Source organism: Mytilus trossulus, chromosome 10 (genome assembly GCF_036588685.1).
Source record: "Mytilus trossulus isolate FHL-02 chromosome 10, PNRI_Mtr1.1.1.hap1, whole genome shotgun sequence".
In the NCBI taxonomy this organism is placed as follows: domain Eukaryota; kingdom Metazoa; phylum Mollusca; class Bivalvia; order Mytilida; family Mytilidae; genus Mytilus; species Mytilus trossulus.
Window position 1 is genome coordinate 38,265,812 of NC_086382.1, and position 21,269 is coordinate 38,287,080.

The 21,269-nt window shown below is 33.4% G+C and overlaps 1 protein-coding gene across 1 annotated transcript in view; it reads left to right on the forward strand.

Moving 5' to 3' along the window:
• Positions 1-21,269, forward strand: part of LOC134687879 (E3 ubiquitin-protein ligase rnf213-alpha-like) — a 144,354-nt gene that overhangs the window by 86,904 nt on the left and 36,181 nt on the right. Inside the window, exons 55-64 of the mRNA XM_063548337.1 lie at positions 1,281-1,478; positions 1,932-2,058; positions 7,733-7,912; positions 10,960-11,096; positions 14,110-14,317; positions 14,765-15,155; positions 16,322-16,466; positions 17,632-17,972; positions 18,297-18,463; positions 20,613-20,834. Of these exons, the coding sequence (XP_063404407.1) occupies positions 1,281-1,478; positions 1,932-2,058; positions 7,733-7,912; positions 10,960-11,096; positions 14,110-14,317; positions 14,765-15,155; positions 16,322-16,466; positions 17,632-17,972; positions 18,297-18,463; positions 20,613-20,834 (2,116 nt within the window). The remainder of the gene's footprint in view (positions 1-1,280; positions 1,479-1,931; positions 2,059-7,732; positions 7,913-10,959; positions 11,097-14,109; positions 14,318-14,764; positions 15,156-16,321; positions 16,467-17,631; positions 17,973-18,296; positions 18,464-20,612; positions 20,835-21,269) is intronic.

Sequence of the window (21,269 nt, forward strand, 5' to 3'; positions counted from 1 at the left end):
TGCGATGAAATAATACTTACTGTTTTACGTGCTATTTTGTACTTCTTAAAAAGGGGGATGCTGATTGCGTAAGTCAAAATAAATGCACGTGTTCGACTTGTTGAAGCCAAGGATGTATATTAGATTTAATTTATTTATTCTGAATTATCATAAGCATTTGCGGAAACTCAGTTAAATAATTCAACAAATGAATCGTCTATCTTCGAATAATATTCTCCTGTCTGGTTTGTTAATCTACCTGTACAAGCTCAGGTACAAGTGATTAGCGATCTTAATCGGGATATCCCTCAGGCGTTAGAACTGTATTGCCATTGGATTATACTATAAAAAAAGCCTGAGGGTTATGCAATTACAAGCATTTGATTATAATTGCTACAAAAATTGCGTCAGGCTATAAAACAACCACAGTTTTGAACGATGGCGGAAGACAATTGAACGATGGCGCAAGTCATTTGACGATGGCGCAAGACATTTGAACGATGGCGGGGCGCCATCGTTAAACAGGCCATGGAGATCCCTAAACTACTACATTGGGTTGTAAAAACAGGTTCAGTTCAATTAATTATTACTGATACAATTCAGGAGTTATTTCCCTTGAACACTAAGCTTTTAGCAAAATTTGTCTCTTTATGGTTTTAAGGGTTGAGTACTTTATAAAAATCTTCATGGCATTAATAAAACATTCCTGACAGGAATGAAAATAATAAAAATAGAATAAGAAAATACCAAACTTCAAGGAAAAGTAGAAACGAAAAGTCACTTATCAATTGGCAAAATCATAATCTCAAACACATTAAACCAATGGAAAACAACTAATTTCCAGACTTTGTATAGGCTTTTCCTCATGCAAAAAAATGGGGAATTAAACCTGGATTGATATCTATAGATAAGAATTTGCTGTTGAAGAAATAATACCTCATTTTTAGCTCAAGTGAGCTTTTCTCATCACTTGGCGTCCGTCGTCGTCATCCATCAAAAAATCTTGTCCTCTGAAACGACTAGGCCAAATTTAACCAAACTTGTCCACAAAGTAAGATCTACAAACACATCACCATCACCAAAACACAATTTTGTCATGACTCCATCTGTGTTATTTGTTTAATATGCACATAGACCTGTCACCAAGGTGAGCAACACAGCCTCTTAAGAGCCTCTAGTTGATATTCAGGATTGCTTTAAAAAGCATCAATCAGGCTTTGATAAAAAAAAATGTATTCCTTTAACTTTATTTTTGTTTTGAAAGTGAAGTAATGATTTAAACTCATTATATTTATTTACAGATTGATAGTAGTTGCTGAGAAACAGATAGTGTATGATAAATTTCCTATACCATTGATCAATCGACTTGAAAAACATTTCTTGTCACTGAAGAACATGCTGACACCAGCACAGCTTGAGTTAGCAGACAAGCTACAGGCATGGGCACAACATTTTTGTGAGGTTAAAGTTCCTGCATACATGAGAAATATGAGAGACAAGTAAGTCAAAGTGTTATTTTATAAATCTGCTTTACTTTGAAGACAATATTATTAGTTTGAACTAGTTGTCATGAAATTCATAGGCATTTGTGATCCATTAATTTTAACATTCACCATAGTACAAGTTTCCTATATATTTGCCTTTATGAAGAATTTGTCAAAACCACATCATCAAGTTACCATTTAAACACGATTTTCTTTCACACAAGCATAACTCATTAAAATTTTGCTTTTTCTGCTATTGTCAATTTTGATTTGTTCATTTATTTTTTTTCATTACAAATTATTATTGTTTTAAGCAATAGCTGTGGCTATGAATTTATCAGAGGGAATGATACAAATTTACATGTGCAAAAAAGCAGTCCAAATATTATTGGGCCTAAATTAAGACCAAAGCATTATTAATGGGTTTTTTTCCTCTTTGAGAAAATATCTTGCTTGTTTTGATTCTAGGAAGGACATAAGAAAGATAGGAGATGCTTTTATGGGATACCATGCTGACACTTGTGCCGCCATTATACTTCATGTCTGTCAGGAGAAAAGATGTAATGATGAAGCTATATTACAGATTAAAGAGGAGGTATAGAAATATTCATATTCTTTGTGCTAAGGCAACAATTATTTTTATACGACCGCAAAATTTGAAAAAAAAATCATCGTATATTGCTATCACGTTGGCGTTGTCGTCTGCGTCGTTGTTGTCGTCGTCGTTGTCCGAATACTTTTAGTTTTCGCACTGTATCTTTAGAAAAAGTGAATAGAAATCTATGAAATTTAAACACAAGGTTTATGACCACTAAAGGAAGGTTGGGATTGATTTTGGGAGTTTTGGTTCCAACAGTTTAGGAATTAGGGACCAAAAAAGGGCCCAAATAAGCATTATTCTTGGTTTTTGACCAATAACTTTAGTTTAAGTAAATAGAAAAAAATAAAATTTAAACACAAGGTTTATGACCACAAAAGGAAGGTTGGTAAAGATTTTTTAGTTTGATTTTGACAAAAATTGAATCCTTGGGGTTCTTTGATATGTTGAATCTAAAAATGTACTTAGATTTTCGATTATTGGCCCAGTTTTCAAGTTGGTCCAAATCGGGGTCCAAAATTAACTTTGTTCGATTTCATCAAAAATTGAAAAAATAGGGTTCTTTGATATGCCAAATCTAGCTGTGTATGAAGATTCTTAATTGTTGGTCCTGTTTGCAAATTGGTCTACATTAAAGTCCAAAGAGTCCAAAATTAAACTTAGTTTGATTTTTACAAAAATTGAATTCTTGGGGTTCTTTGATATGCTGAATCCAAACATGCACTTAGATTTTTGATTATGGACCCAGTTTTTAAATTGGTCCAAATCAGAATCCAAAATAATATATTAAGTATTGTGCAATAGCAAGAAATTTTCAATTGCACAGTACTCAGCAATAACAAGAAATTTTCAATTGCACAGTATTGCGCAATAGCAAGAAATCTTCAATTGCACAGTATTGTGCAATAGCAAGTGTTTTCCATTGCACAGTATTGCGCAATAGCAAGAAATATCTAATTGCACAATATTGTGCAATAGCAAGAAATCAATTGGAGTTATCTTTCTTTGCCCAGAATAGTAGTTGAATCAACTTAAATCATTGTTTTATACAATATGGTCCGAGACCACCATTGTCGTCCCTTGATTTTCGTTGTTCACAAATATAGTCCCTAGTGTTGACAGTGGGTTACTTGCCATTAATTTTTATACCTCTTCCAAATTTATTACTCCATGTTTAATGCCTCAAATTGCAAGTAGGGGGATAAAATTACACTGTAAAAAAATTTGGGTCCAGAATTTTAAAGGAAAGTAGTAATTTGGTCCAGCTGAAAAAGGTTGAAAATGAGCACTTCGGAAGCTGTCAAAAGATTTCAAGACGCCCTAAACATAAAATTGTCCATATTTTGAGTTAGAGGCGATGAAGTTTTCTATAATTTTGATATAATTTGTCCCAAAAGTAGTACAACACACTGTAAAAGTTTCTTTGAGAAAGCGCAGGTGGGATTTTTTTTATTTTCATTTATGTTCTAAAAGAAATGCACTACGAATTAATTGTGTTCTCGGACCTAAGAGGTGAAATCTGTAAATATAGAATTTGTACTCTGGCAACTTCCCTAAATTATTTGATGGTGTCAACTTGTCAAATAGCATGAAACTAAAGGATTTAAACTTTTATTTTATAGAATTTCTGCAAAAATAACCAATTTTGGCATTTTATGGTCAAAATAGGCATTTTATAACTTTTTCAATATTGATGCATAAATGGCATCCTGACTTTCTATCTGGCAGGTTTTCATGTGTCAATATTTGTGTTTCTATGCCTTTATCTACTTCTTTTACTTATTTATGAACTCTGAATCTACAGAAAAGAAGTTTATCTCAGACAAAATGTGCAAAATGTGTTATATAAATGACCCTTGTCTAACGCCTTGTTTGGATGAAGTCAATAGTGGGGAGCTTGGTACATAAAATTTGATGTCCATATTGAAGACCTCTCTAAATTTGTATCAAATGCACTTTACAATGTCTATTGTACCTGTTCCATTTCACATACTATCTTTCTTTTCTTCTGTAGGATAGCAAGTGGTTTAAATATAAGCCTGTTGAGAATAAATTGCATGCAAGTTTTTCCCTAAAAAGGCAAAAATCTTTGTATCAGCCCATACTGCTTGTAAGAAAAGTTAATTGCAAGAGTCTTTTTGTGCTCAGATTTGTTGTATCATGTCACATGAGTATAGAAATGATAAAAAAGACACAAATTTTTATTTCTTATAGTCTCGATATGCATTTTTTAATGTAAATATGTGGCACGGCCTAAATTGACCCTAAATTTTTTCCACTCTTAGTTGGCCCATGACCCTTTTAAACTAATATGATATGTTATTTGTAACTTTTCTTTCCATTTAAAGTACTTTCAATACATATGTAAGGATTATTTATAACCAAAAAGCTTCACAAATTTAAAATTGGTGGAAAATATTACATCTTCATGTAAGGCCCCCCTTCATTGAAAAACCTCAATTTTTAGGCGCAGGCTCATATAAATTTGACTTTTGAATAATTATGCCAAGTCTTATAAATCAAATGAGTACTCTATTGCTTTAAGTACATGATAAGTTATATATTGAGTCATTTAAAAAGTATTTTTTTGCAATATTTGAATTTTTAAAGCCCCAAATGTTGATAGTTGAAATTTTTCAATTTTAACGTCAAAATTTTACACGCAAAGAGGAGTATAGAATTTTACTTAATGTCTATAATATACATCCTATTGTCATGAAACTTTGTAAGCAGTGTTATAATTCATTAAGCTTTGGTCATACCAAGTCTTTTTAAGATTTGTCAACTCTTTATACCCTATTAGGTCCGAGACCACCATTGTCGTCCCTTGATTTTCGTTGTTCACAAATATAGTCCCTAGTGTTGACAGTGGGTTACTTGCCATTAATTTTTATACCTCTTCCAAATTTATTACTCCATGTTTAATGCCTCAAATTGCAAGTAGGGGGATAAAATTACACTGTAAAAAAATTTGGGTCCAGAATTTTAAAGGAAAGTAGTAATTTGGTCCAGCTGAAAAAGGTTGAAAATGAGCACTTCGGAAGCTGTCAAAAGATTTCAAGACGCCCTAAACATAAAATTGTCCATATTTTGAGTTAGAGGCGATGAAGTTTTCTATAATTTTGATATAATTTGTCCCAAAAGTAGTACAACACACTGTAAAAGTTTCTTTGAGAAAGCGCAGGTGGGATTTTTTTTATTTTCATTTATGTTCTAAAAGAAATGCACTACGAATTAATTGTGTTCTCGGACCATATACAATGTGGGAAATCAATTGGAGTTATCTTTCTTTGTCCATAATAGTAGTTGAATCAACTTAAATCATTGTTTTATACAATATACAATGTATATTCACTTTTACTGCCAACTGATAAATTAAAACAATCTTTACCATTTATTGATAACAAGCCCTTTTTACATTTAAATATTTTATGATGTATTTAAATGAGTAATTAGTGTTGCAAACTCCATTGGAAATTTGAATTGAGATCGGTTTTGGAAGAAAGGAAAGGGGGATGTGAGAAGAAATTGAGGGGGGAGGGAGTTCAATTTTTCTCATTTGAAATTTCATAAATAAAAAGATAGAAAATTTCTTCAATTGTTTTTTTGAAAGGATTAATATTCAAATGCATAGTGAATTGCTCAAAGGCAAAACAAAAATTTTAAGTTCATTAGACCACATTCATTCTGTTTCAGAAACCTATGCTGTGTCAACTATTTAATCACAATCCAAATTTAGAACTGAATCTAGCTTGAATGTTGTGTCCATACTTGCCCCAACCGTTCAGGGTTCAACCTCTGCGGTCGTATAAAGCTGCGCCCTGCGGAGCATCTGGTTATGATATGAGTGCTAATGAGACTAATGGACCAAATAACTTCACAGTATGGCCTCCAACAATAAAGCAAAAGTATATGCAGCCAGAAGTCCTTGATATGATAGAATTTGAAACAGATAATACAAAAAAATTAACAGTTGGTTTTTGTTTCGCCTTGACGGAGTCAAAAAGTGAGAGATATCATAGGTATGCTGTTTCCGGCATCAGCGGCGTCGGCAACAACAATGTATTAGTTTGTGATTAGGTCTAAATTATGGTCAACCACAAGTGGTAGGTCAATTATATTTGGTATGCAGTTGTAAAAGCATTGGCACATCTCATATCCATGGAGATTATTTGGCCCTGCCCCCTCAGTCATGGTCTATTGACTTCAAAACTTTTGCTTAGTTACATGTATTAGTTTGTGATTAGGTCAGTTTATGGGGAACCACAAGTGGTAGGTCAATGATATGTGGTATGTAGTTGTGTTAGCATTGGCATACCTCATTCCCATAGAGATAATTTGGCCCTGCCCTCTTAGTCATGGTCTATTGACTTTCACATTTTCTGAATTATTATGTATTAGTTAGTGATTAGGTGAATTCAAGGGGAACTATAAGTGGTAGGCCACTATTAATTGGTATTCAGTTGTATAAGCATTGGCACATCTCATTTCCATAGAGAATACTTAATTAGCCGCACCCCTCATTCACAGTCTAATGACTGAAACTTATCGTCATTTACATGTATTATTTTGTGATTAGATCTGTTTAAGATGAACTGCATGCTAATGTTAAGTCAATGATATTCAATATGCAAATTTATTGGCATTTGCAAGCATCGTTTCCGTGGAGATTATATAGCCCCACCCCTCTTTTTGACTTTGAAAATTTTCTATAGTTGACTAGTTAATGTTTGTATTTAGATTTGGGAATGAGTTATAATAAATCAATGGTCATGATGATATTTGGTATGCAGTTGCACATCTCATTTAATTGGAGATTGTTTAGCCATGCAACTCAGTCATGCAACTCAGTCATGTTTCAACTCAGTCATGCAACTCAGTCATGTTTCAATGACTGAATATTTTCATAACTTGTGGAAGATGTTAAAGTATTGTTTATTTTAATATCAACATTTGCATAATCAAAATTTCAAAAAGGCGAGACATATCTCTGTGATAACAGTTTATATTATAAAAAAGATAAATAAAAACAAATATGACAGACAGTAACTGATGACTAGTACTGAATTACAGGACCTTGGTTTTAGACAGTCACAAATGAATAGGAATGGTTAAAACATGTTTGTGAGTGCTTAGCACAATATAAGAACAAACTGTAAATTTCAGTTTAAAATAGCTACTTTATTAAATTTCCTCACAGACAAATAACAACTACCTTAATAAGAAAAGAGGACTGGCAAATATGTACATTTGTAGAAGATCATCTGTGTGGGACATATTGAATTAGGCTTGACCTGATTTTCATTTGTCATGTACAGCTGTTTTCCTTTACAAAAAAAAAAGATATAAAGAAAGGCTGAAAGTAATATTAAGAAATTCTAAAAAACAGTAAAATTTAATCAAATTTAATGATGAAATTCTCTTTCATTATAAACTACACTAGCGGGGTATTTAACAATGTGCACCACATTTTTATGTAATTTAGAATAGACAGAAAAAATATTACAGTCATTTCTTGTAATTTAATTCTAAATTCCATTTAAAACAGTAGAAAACCTTGAAAAAACGTTGATGACGTCGCGGTCACATGACTAAATTATGTCTATGGGCTCAACAAAATAACGTCAGCCAATCAGAAGACGTGTTACATCCAAAATTAAATTATTTATAGATACTTAGAGAAGCTCAGTCAATATTATTGTGGTGTGCAACCCCTGCAGCAGTTTTTCAGCTAGGTGACAAACATGGAGAGATTTTTAAGACCTACTTTTTAGAACAACACCATGAAAGTTTGGCAGATTACCTCCAGTATAAGATTGTACAACAACAGAAACATAATATTCATGTGCAGGTAAGATTATTTTAACAGAACATATTGACTATCTCACTGTATGATATACCTTTATTTCGGTAATTCGTATATTTTCCCTTTGATCTTACTGCCTAATATTTTCGAGTATCAATGTACTGGCTGTATCACTGAAAATATTAGGCAATACATTGTGTGACGTCATAATTACCGATAAACAGAATAATAGGTAGTTTCGTATTTGATACTGACTATCATGTGGAATAGCTTAACTCGCCCTAACAGGCTTGTCTAGATATTCCACATGAGATAGTCAGTATCAAAAAAGAAACTACCTATTATTCTATATATATATTTTTCATCACTTAAAGTCCTGTTTTATTAGTCCCCTACCAACAAGGTAGAAGGGGACTTTAGGTTTGTATTCAGTCTGTCTGCCTGTCCATCCGTCAGTCCAGCAAATCAGTCCCCTCTTTTTAGCTCACCTGGCCCGAAGGGCCAAGTGAGCTTTTCTCATCACTTGGCGTCCGTCGTCGTCGTCGTCCGTCGTCGTTAACTTTTACAAAAATCTTCTCCTCTGAAACTACTGGGCCAAATCAAACCAAACTTGGCCACAATCATCATTGGGGTATCTAGTTTAAAAAATGTGTGGCGTGACCCGGTCAACCAACCAAAATGGCCGCCACGGCTAAAAGTAGAACATAGAGGTAAAATGCAGTTTTTGGCTTATAACTCAAAAACCAAAGCATTTAGAGCAAATCTGACATGGGGTAAAAATGTTTATCAGGTCAAGATCTATCTGCCCTGAAATTTTCAGATGAATCGGTCAATTGGTTGTTGGGTTGCTGCCCCTGAATTGGTAATTTTGAAGAAATTTTGCTGTTTTTGGTTATTATCTTGAATATTATTATAGTTAGAGATAAACTGTAAACAGCAATAATGTTCAGCAAAGTACGATCTACAAATAAGTCAACATGACCAAAATGGTCAGTTGACCCATTTAGGAGTTATTGCCCTTTATAGTCAATTTTTAACCATTTTTCGTTAATTAAAGTAATCTTTTACAAAAATCTTCTCCTCTGAAACTACTTGGCCAAATTAATCCAAACTTGGCCACAATCATCTTTGGGGTATCTAGTTTAAAAAATGTGTGGCGTGACCTGGTCAACCAACCAAGATGGCCGCCACCGCTAAAAATAGAACAAAGGGGTAAAATGCAGTTTTTGGCTTATAACTCAAAAACCAAAGCATTTTGAGGAAATCTGACATGGGGTAAAAATGTTTATCAGGTCAAGATCTATCTGCCCTGAAATTTTCAGAGGAATCGGTCAATCGGTTGTTGGGTTGCTGCCCCTGAATTGGTAATTTTGAGGAAATTTTGCTGTTTTTGGTTATTATCTTGAATATTATTATAGATAGAGATAAACTGTAAACAGCAATAATGTTCAGCAAAGTAAGATCTACAAATAAGTCAACATGACCAAAATGGTCAGTTGACCCGTTTAGGAGTTATTGCCCTTTATAGTCAATTTTTAACCATTTTTCGTAAATTAAAGTAATCTTTTACAAAAATCTTCTCCTCTGAAACTACTGGGCCAAATTAATCCAAACTTGGCCACAATCATCTTTGGGGTATCTAGTTTAAAAAATGTGTGGCGTGACCTGGTCAACCAACCAAGGTGGCCACCACCGCTAAAAATAGAACATAGGGGTAAAATGCAGTTTTTGACTTATAACTCAAAAACCAAAATATTTTGAGAAAATCTGACATGGGATAAAAATGTTTATCAGGTCAAGAACTATCTGCCCTGAAATTTTCAGATGAATCGGTCAATCGGTTGTTGGGTTGCTGCCCCTGAATTGGTAATTTTGAGGAAATTTTGCTGTTTTTGGTTATTATCTTGAATATTATTATAGATAGAGATAAATTGTAAACAGCAATAATGTTCAGCAAAGTAAGATCTACAAATAAGTCAACATGACCAAAATGGTCAGTTGACCCCTTTAGGAGTTATTGCCCTTTATAGTCAATCTTTAACCATTTTTCATAAATCTAAGTAATCTTTTACAAAATCTCCACTGAAACTACTAGGCCACAATCATCTTTGGGGTATCTAGTTTGAAAAATGTGTCCGATGACCTGGCCATTCAACCAAGATGGCCGCCACGCCTAAAAATAGAACATAGGGGTAAAATGCAGTTTTTTGCTTATAACTATGAAACCAAAGCATCTAGAGCAAATCTGACAAGAAGTTAAATTGTTAATCAAGTCAATATCTATCTGCCCTGAATTTTTCAGATGAATTGGACAACTGGTTGTTGGGTTGCTGCCCTCCAATTGGTAATTTTTAAAGAAATTTTGCCGTTTTTGGTTATCTTGAATACTATTATAGATAGCGATAAACTGTAAACAGCAATAATGTTCAGCAAAGTAAGATCTACAAATAAGTCAACATGACCTAAATGGTCAATTGACCCCTTAAGGAGTTATTGCCCTTTATAGTCAATTTTTAACAATTTTCATTAATTTGGTAAATTTATGTAAATTTTTACCAAATATAGTTCTCTGTTACTAATGGGCAAAGTTCATGATAGATATAATTGTAAGAAGCAAAATCGTTCAGTAAAGTAGGAACTTCAAACACATCACCATCACCAAAATACAATTTTGTCATGAATCCATTTGTGTCCTTTGTTTAATATGCACATAGACCAAGGTGAGCGACACAGGCTCTTTAGAGCCTCTAGTTTGGTCATGCTAGAAGATATTGATTTGAGAATTGGTATATAGTTTTATCATGACAAGGTACAGATCAAGATAGATTTTTGTTCTGGTCTGATGATTTTGAGTAGAGTTTTTGTCCTTGAACTTAGAAAATTCACTCAGATAATCAGTTTTCAAGACTTTTTTCCTCATACTTAAGATTTTGACTTTATATTTGTTATATCGTTATAGATCAAGTTAGACTTTTGTTCCAAAACAATAAATTTTAACTGTTAGGGGACTATGTATTGCCATACTATACTCACAGAATGCTAATTCCAAATCATTTTCTGTTTAATCAAAATAACAAATTATGTATTTTTAGATTACAACAAATTCCAAGCTATTAGCTACAGCAGACATAGAGATCCTGTGCAGATTTATACCCATACAGAAACAAAATGTAACTTTGCTGACTCTGCAGTCTTTTGATACAGAGCAACAGTTTAGCAGAAAAATCAAGTATGCAATTTGCTTTTGCAACATTTATATGCTCTCTATAAAACATATATCAACATTGTTGCATTTTAACTATTTCTTGTTGAAATTCTCTACAAGATTTTTCAAAAACCATAATTTAAGGCATACTATTTCCTACAATTTTAACAGAAACTATGATTAAAAGGAAATAAAACAACATGCAAAATCCATTGGTTAAAAAACTGATTCTCATATGGTACCTCTTATTAATTCTTTCAAGGAAGAACAGGATTATAAGGTTGAATTTAGGCTCATCAATATATTTTCCACAGCAGCATCTCCACACCTGCCAACTGTCACTGTTTTGGGGGGATTTCCCCAATGGAGGCTCCCAAACTATTTTTTGTAAAGAGCAATTATGTCCACAACTTTAACAAAACAATTATACAATGAATTGAGGCTAATAAAAGTATGAAGAAGCCAAAAAACAACATAGCACTGTATTTGAAGGCCCCCTTGAAGTTTTTAGCTCACCTGGCCCGAAGGGCCAAGTGAGCTTTTCCCATCACTTTGCGTCCGGCGTCCGTCGTCCGTCGTCCGTCGTCGTTAACTTTTACAAAAATCTTCTCCTCTGAAACTACTGGGCCAAATTGAACCAAACTTGGCCACAATCATCATTGGGGTATCTAGTTTAAAAAATGTGTGGCGTGACCCGGTCAACCAACCAAGATGGCCGCCACGGCTAAAAATAGAACATAGGGGTAAAATGCAGTTTTTGGCTTATAACTCAAAAACGAAAGCATTTAGAGGAAATCTGACATGGGGTAAAAATGTTTATCAGGTCAAGATCTATCTGCCCTGAAATTTTCAGATGAATCGGTCAACCCGTTGTTGGGTTGCTGCCCCTGAATTGGTAATTTTGTGGAAATTTTGCAGTTTTTGGTTATTATCTTGAATATTATTATAGATAGAGATAAACTGTAAACAGCAATAATGTTAAGTAAAGTAGGATTTACAAATAAGTCACATGACCGAAATGGTCAGTTGACCCGTTTAGGAGTTATTGCCCTTTATTGTCAATTTTTAACCATTTTTCGTAAATCTTAGTTATCTTTTACAAAAATCTTCTCCTCTGAAACTACTGGGCCAAATTGAACCAAACTTGGCCACAATCATCATTGGGGTATCTAGTTTAAAAAATGTGTGGCGTGACCCGGTCAACCAACCAAGATGGCCGCCACGGCTAAAAATAGAACATAGGGTTAAAATGCAGTTTTTGGCTTATAACTCAAAAACCAAAGCATTTAGAGGAAATCTGACATGGGATAAAAATGTTTATCAGGTCAAGATCCATCTGCCCTGAAATTTTCAGATGAATCGGTCAACCCGTTGTTGGGTTGCTGCCCCTGAATTGGTAATTTTGTGGAAATTTTGCAGTTTTTGGTTATTATCTTGAATATTATTATAGATAGAGATAAACTGTAAACAGCAATAATGTTAAGTAAAGTAGGATTTACGAATAAGTCAACATGACCGAAATGGTCAGTTGACCCGTTTAGGAGTTATTGCCCTTTATAGTCAATTTTTAACCATTTTTCGTAAATCTTAGTTATCTTTTACAAAAATCTTCTCCTCTGAAACTACTGGGCCAAATTGAACCAAACTTGGCCACAATCATCATTGGGGTATCTAGTTTAAAAAATGTGTTGATGACCCGGACAACCAACCAAGATGGCCGCCACGGCTAAAAATAGAACATAGGGGTAAAATGCAGTTTTTGGCTTATAACTCAAAAACCAAAGCATTTAGAGGAAATCTGACATGGGATAAAAATGTTTATCAGGTCAAGATCTATCTGCCCTGAAATTTTCAGATGAATCGGTCAACCCGTTGTTGGGTTGCTGCCCCTGAATTGGTAATTTTGTGGAAATTTTGCAGTTTTTGGTTATTATCTTGAATATTATTATAGATAGAGATAAACTGTAAACAGCAATAATATTTAGTAAAGTAGGATTTACGAATAAGTCAACATGACCGAAATGGTCAGTTGACCCGTTTAGGAGTTATTGCCCTTTATAGTCAATTTTTAACCATTTTTCGTAAATCTTAGTTATCTTTTACAAAAGTCTTCTCCTCTGAAACTAATGGGCCAAATTAATCCAGACTTGGCAATAATCATCTTTGGGGTATCTAGTTTTAAAAATGTGTCCGGTGACCCGACTATCAAATCAAGATGGCCGCCACAGCTAAAAATAGAACATAGGGGTAAAATGCAGTTTTTGGCTTATAACTCAAAAACCAAAGCATTTAGAGCAAATCCAACACGGGGTAAAATTATTAATCAGATCAAGATCTATCTGCCCTATAATTTTCAGATGAATCTGACAACCCATTGTTGGGTTGCTGCCCCTGAATCGGTAATTTTAAGGAAATTTTGCTGTTTTTGGTTATTATCTTAAATTTTATTATAGATAGAGATAAACTGTAAACAGCAATTATGTTCAGCAAAGTAAGATTTACAAATAAGTCAACATGACCGAAATTGTCAATTGACCCCCTAAGGAGTTATTGTCCTTTATAGTCAATTTTTAACAATTTTCATAAAATTTGTAAATTTTTATTAACATTTTCCACTGAAACTACCAAGTTCATTATAGATAGAGATAAATGTAAGCAGCAAGACTAGTAAAGTAAGATTTACAAACACATCACCATCACCAAAACACAATTTTGTCATGAATCCATCTGCTTCCTTTGTTTAATATTCACATAGACCAAGGTGAGCGACACAGGCTCTTTGGAGCCTCTAGTTTTAGGAGTATGGCAGCTATCTTGCACCTAAAACCCCCATGGGCATTTTGAAAACTTGGCAGGTTTGCATCTCTTATATTAACTTGTCCTGTTGTTGAATAATAATTTTAAACATTTTGATTTGTGGTGCACCAACATCCCCCAAGTCTTTGAAATTTGGAAAAATAATGAATCCACTGTATTTGAAAGCTATTCTTGAATTGCATCAGCAGTTATATTTAAGATAGTTACTTCATAATTTCAGATCTTTTTTTGACCACACTACAACATCTGATAGCTTATTGATAGTGCAATGTGATTGTGGGGACCAGAATGCTGACCTGATTGCTTGTGCTAGATACACTGTACAGGGAGAGCTACAACAGATTAGGGAGGAACGACATTATGCCATCCACGTTGTATTCCTGATTCAGCTTCCAGGTATAGCTGGAGGGTGTTTTACTGGATTCCAGGTTAGATTATAAGTATGAGATGGGTTAATGTCATGAGTATTAATCCAAGATGGTTATATGTCATTGAGATAGCAAATCAAACATCACAACATCACCAAACATTTAGGGGAAAATAAGGTCTAAATTTGTCATTTATTTCGTTGATTTGCCACACTTTATTATTTTCAAATAAATTACTTTGAAAATAAAACTACAAGAGACAACAACCTACACAGGGACCGTTTTACTAACCAAACTGACTGCTCAAGGTTGTAACAATAGTCATAATATAGATTATTTGAATAATTCAAAGTGAGGTATATGTATTGTAAAAAGAGCAAAATTTTCAAACATAGAAATTTGAGAAAATATTTTCTAGATATCTAGTATGATTTTCAATTTTATGATAATCTGTCATGGTATATTCACTTGCAACTATATAAATGACATGTATTTGTTTTGGAACAGTGTGGGCTTTGGCATTCTGTGCACATAGATGATATTCATCCTGCTCCCGAAGATATACCCTCTGTTGCTGACATGCATGGGACGTCAGTCAGTGCTTTGTTGGCCTCCACAAAAACTAGACCAGAGGACGATATGGAAGTAGAAGAAGAAACGAATGAACAAATGATGGAAAGAATGGAAACAAACGAAGATGAAGTTGATTTAATGGATATTCAGTTAGAAGTAAAGGCAAATGAAAAAGGACAGAAATTCAAAAGACATTTTAAAATTGATAATTTGATCATGAAATGTTTACAACCAGCTTTGGGTAATGTTAAAGATCCTATGTCAGATTCCTCCAGAGCTATAGATCGATTGAAGATAATACACAACTGTTTGAAACATGAAGCAGGTTAGATAATTTAGCCTCTACAAATTTTATTATTAAAATACAATCAGACCATGATAGTAAGATAAAACTTTGTCTACAGATAGAAAAAATTGATAATTTTAGCTTGGATCTGGTTTAAAAGACGCAATATAAAGTTTTGAAGAAAAACATAATTCTGATCTCTAATTTCCTCTTAAGGTAGCACAATACAAAGATTTTTTTACTTCCAATCACTAACCTTTGAAATGCTGTAACTTTCTTATGAATGCATAGAAAATAATAAAAGAGGTATATATAGATAGATAAAAGATTAATCTTTTAAATGAATGTAATATCTTTATTATGCAATCATTATGTAATTAATTATTATGTAATTAGTGGCAAAATCTGGGTAGGTTCACTTGAATAAATTTAGCTCTGTCATCTCTTTAACTATACAGAAAATTTTAACGAAATCTTAATCAACACATCATGGGCTTCAAAAGAGTGTCTCAGATTTTCTCTACGGTATTCCATTCTCTCATAAATCTCAAATAAGTGTAAACATCCTAACCACATAAAAGAAGATAATGTTTAATTAGGTGTAAAATTTGTTCTATACATTCTATCTGAAATCTGAGACACCCTTTTGAAGATAATGGCCATAGGAACAACATATAATAAAATCAACCCTCTAGGGATACCTATGCAGAAGCTAATTTCATTTGAAAGTGGAAATTTGTTGCAAAATATGTTAGACACAGTTAACATTATAATTGGTTACATAATTGTTGCATAATACTAACATTGCATTATTTGAAAGAGTATTCTGTTAGCTATCCAAAACTACCACTTTTATAAATTTTCAAGCATTATTAAGAAAGTTACAGCATTTTAAAGCTTGGGAGTTGGTGTTATAAAATCTTTGTATTGTGCTACCTTAAGCCCAACAAATAGCTCTCCTTTAAGTTGAAATTGCAAGATTCATTGTATGTTTGCAAGTTCTCTCTTTTTTATAGCTTGTATGTACACTTTGGCTATACCATGAAATCAAATTTTTACAAAAATATGGTTTTCTTAAATCCATGAAAATTGATACCCATGAAAATAAATGAATGTTTTATATAAATGAGTCACAGTGGTCTACATGAGTATTGTTTAATTATCTAATTAACTTTAAGATCAATGTTTTGACTTTTGTTTTACAGGGGAGGTAACTGTAATGTCTGGAATAGCCAAACATTTAAGTAGTATCTTGAGAGAGAAGGAAGAAAGTATTGGGGCTGTAATTACAAACTGGTTATCAACAGAAGCCTCTAGACCTGAGAATATCAACAGGGCTGGTACATTCAGGTGTGTATTGTCTTATGAAAATATGTCTGGATGATAATATCCTAGCTATGTGTATAAATCTGATATGAAAAGTAATTTTGAAGCTGTTGAATATAGATTCTACCACTGAATCGAGTGTGATACGCTATTAATCCACTCATGAGTTGAATATCTAAAATTTTAACTGATGAGGTTGGATAAACATTGTACTGCACAAGATTTGGTGGTTGGATCTGTTTCTTTAATGATTTTTAATGGACATATATGCAGACAAATTCAATCCTTCCTTTTGAATGATCTGCAAAAGAATGTGTTCTTTCTATGTGACATCATCAGGCATGGTTGACTATTTTCTTGATGTCACAATAGGAAATTTAATGGAAAGCAGGAAAACTTGACGTCATAATCGAAATTCTTACCAATGTTAAGAACTTAGATCAAACGAATGGCACTTTGAAAAAATAAAGATAACCAGCATGTCTTGAAAAAAATAAATTGTGTAGATTATAGAAAGATGATAACAGTAAAGTAGGAAAAAGTAATTAACCACATTTAATTGTCTTTAAAAAACACAAAATTACACTGTATGGACATATGTTGCATGTCGCGAGATATTGTGAGATTTCCAGATATTCAACTCTCTCATCTTTTGGCTGGCAAGTTTATACATGATGGAAATGTTTTCACTTCCTGTATTAAAAGTCAGCATTTTGTTAGTGTGACAAAACATAGTTACCTAATTTGATACTGCTATGTTTAAGTTTTAGCCAGTTCTTATTCCAAACAACAGTTCACAGAGGAGCTAAAGGGGGAGGGGTATCTGCATGGAAGAATGCAAAATAAAATTGCTATTTCTCGATGAATGAACAATTAAAAATGTCTAACACTTTATTCTTTTTACTGATTTCATGAAAGATGGTGAATAACGAACCTATTTCATGACTGCACGTGAATAAAAATGGCAAAACATGTTGCATGAAAATTATCCTTTACCACCCTCTTCACATTGTACCAGCAATGACTTCACATTTTCTCCCTACAACATCTTCTTTATCCTACCAATACAGGCAATTTACTTTAAATCTTTGATTTTAATCTCCTCCTTCAGAATAATGAATAGTTTTAATATTAAACTTATTTTTCATGAACTATGTTTCATTTTAATCATGCAAAATTTGTTTTACAGGAAGTTTGCAGTTCAGTGCTTAGAATCTAAAGTTATTCCAATATTGGCTGGAATCATTGCCTTCATAGATACAAACAGAAATATGGATATACTTACCAATAATCCAACCGATAGTTGGCACGTCCACATGTGGGTTGACATTTTTAATAATCCTGAACTGACTCAATTGAAATATTCATGGATTGTTTCCCCTACAAGACAACATGAACTGCAAGAAGTAGCAGTTAAAACTACTTCTAAAGATGGGAAACCTTTCCCAGCTGTCATGCCATTTTCTTGGCTGATTTTTGGACAAATTGAAGATATCTTGAGAAAATCAATTGAAACAAAAGAAAGCACAGGTAATTTTTTTTGAAAAAAAAACAGTTAAATTTCATATTCAGGGACCCAAAAGTCAGTCATTGTGACATTCCGTATTTCAAAAGGAAGAGTTAAATATTACAACTATATAGAAAATCCAATTTGAACCTCAAATACTTTACCACAATTTTACATGAAATTGGTGAGTACCATCGTTAGCCTTTTCTTTAGATTTTATGTGGTTTTTATACTGTGAATATAAATTCTCTTCAGATGAATACACTGGTGTTTTTTTTTAAATTCAATCCAAATAGAAAAAAACTTTAAAAAAATATGAATGTTGAATTTTTATTTTTATTCTACAGAAAGCCATTTTGATGTGGTTATGAAAGCATCAGAAATCTTCAAGTCCTTACCACTAGGTGAACTTTTGTCAGGTGTAGAGGGTACCTACATCCTTGAAGTACTGCAATGTTACATCAGAGACTTTGTCTACATGATTCATCCTGTACAAACGAATTCTGAATGTCAGGTAAAATATTTAAATTTGAAACATCTTTTAGGGGCCAGGTTAAGAAAGCCTCCTGGTGTGGGAGTTTCTGGCTGCATTAGTGGCCTTCTGCTGTTGTCTGTTCTATGATCGGGTTGTTGTCTCTTTGACACATTCCCCATTTCCATTCTCATTTTATTAGTTCTGGGAAAAGTTTAACTTCAATGTTGCGGCCTAACAGTGTTTTTCCTTTACTTGGTTATGTTATATAGCCATGACATATGTGACTTTTGGGCTCCTAGTCACTAACTTTACTCAAAACTTGTGTCCAATTTTTAGCTCACCTGGCCCGAAGGGCCAAGTGAGCTTTTCTCATCACTTGGCGTCCGGCGTCCGTCGTCGTCGTCGTCGTCCGTCGTCCGTCGTCGTCCGTCGTCGTCCGTCGTCGTTAACTTTTACAAAAATCTTCTCCTCTGAAACTACTGGGCCAAATCAAACCAAACTTGGCCACAATCATCATTGGGGTATCTAGTTTAAAAAATGTGTGGCGTGACCCGGTCAACCAACCAAGATGGCCGCCACGGCTAAAAATAGAACATAGGGGTAAAATGCAGTTTTTGGCTTATAACTCAAAAACCAAAGCATAAAGAGCAAATCTGACAAGGGATAAAAATGTTTATCAGGTCAAGATCTATCTGCCCTGAAATTTTCAGATGAATCGGTCAATCGGTTGTTGGGTTGCTGCCCCTGAATTGGTAATTTTGAAGAAATTTTGCTGTTTTTGGTTATTATCTTGAATATTATTATAGATAGAGATAAACTGTAAACAGCAATAATGTTCAGCAAAGTAAGATCTACAAATAAGTCAGCATGACCAAAATGGTCAGTTGACCCGTTTAGGAGTTATTGCCCTTTATAGTCAATTTTTAACCATTTTTCGAAAATTAAAGTAATCTTTTACAAAAATCTTCTCCTCTGAAACTACTTGGCCAAATTAATCCAAACTTGGCCACAATCATCTTTGGGGTATCTAGTTTAAAAAATGTGTGGCGTGACCTGGTCAACCAACCAAGATGGCCGCCACCGCTAAAAATAGAACATAGGGGTAAAATGCAGTTTTTGGCTTATAACTCAAAAACCAAAGCATTTTGAGGAAATCTGACATGGGATAAAAATGTTTATCAGGTCAAGAACTATCTGCCCTGAAATTTTCAGATGAATCGGTCAATCGGTTGTTGGGTTGCTGCCCCTGAATTGGTAATTTTGAGGAAATTTTGCTGTTTTTGGTTATTATCTTGAATATTATTATAGATAGAGATAAATTGTAAACAGCAATAATGTTCAGCAAAGTAAGATCTACAAATAAGTCAGCATGACCAAAATGGTCAGTTGACCCCTTTAGGAGTTATTGCCCTTTATAGTCAATTTTTAACAATTTTCATTAATTTGGTAAATTTATGTAAATTTTTACCAAATATAGTTCTCTGTTACTAATGGGCAAAGTTCATGATAGATATAATTGTAAGAAGCAAAATCGTTCAGTAAAGTAAGAACTTCAAACACATCACCATCACCAAAATACAATTTTGTCATGAATCCATTTGTGTCCTTTGTTTAATATGCACATAGACCAAGGTGAGCGACACAGGCTCTTTAGAGCCTCTAGTTTTTCTTGAAAAATCATATCCAGAATTTTGATTGGTTAAAAATTCCAAGTCTTGAGTACAATAATCGTACTTGGAATTTTATGACGTCAGGGCCTGGATCTTTACATAAATTATGCTGTCAAAATTTAGCTTATAGAAAAAGTGACAAGAGAATTTCTTAAGAATTAAATTTCACATATTAATATAAAAAAAGTGAAATTTTTACTGTGAAAGTGCTATTTTTAAAATAGTATAAATCCAAATACACTGCCTTTTTTGACTCAAAGTGTTGTCCAGACCTGTTTGGCAGGCAAAGTTTAGTATGTTGCAGGATACATTGTATGATGGGGGTCTAATAAGTTCCATTTACCATTCTACTTTTGATTTCAGTCTTTGAGATGAATCATAAGTAAAATGTTTAGTGCCATGTCTTACAAAAAATATATCACAAAATTATTAAATGGGATTCATGCTCCACATTCTTTAGGAATTTATGACTCATTCATTACTAATTTTTTTGCTTCAATTCTAAATTTATTTTTCAGCTTTTATGTGAAAGTGTGATAACAGGCTGCAGACATCTTGTAAGAGGAGAATATGGAAGATTATTACCCTCTTTGTTAGGATGTCACATGACCTATATTCTGAATGATATGAGATTTAAGAACTTTGCTAACATAGTACACATATGGCCAGGATGCAGTCAGAAAATTCTAGATTTCCAGCAGGAATCATCCAACTTTTATCTTGTTACAGATGAGGAAAAGGTAAGTTTGTTTGATTATATATAATTGATTCCTTTTTAGCTTTTTGATGTAAAAACTTTTAGGTTATTTTATTTTAAGAATGATATCATTTAATGATAACTCTTAATTTGTGTTAGAATACAACTACTACACATTTTTGCACCTGTCCCAAGTCGGAATCTTTAGCATTTTGTCAGTATTGTATATTTTCTTAATTTTAGTGCATTAGTTTTGTATGTTTAGATGTTTAAAGTGAGGCATTCATTTTGCTGAACTAGTTTACATAACTGGTTAGGGTCAGAGTTTTGAATATGTTAGTATAAAAAAGAAGATGTGGTATGATTGCCAATGAGACAACTATCCACAAAAGACCAAAATGACACAAACATTAACAACTATAGTACACCGTACGGCCTTCAACAATGAACAAAGCCCATACCGCATAGTCAGCTTTAA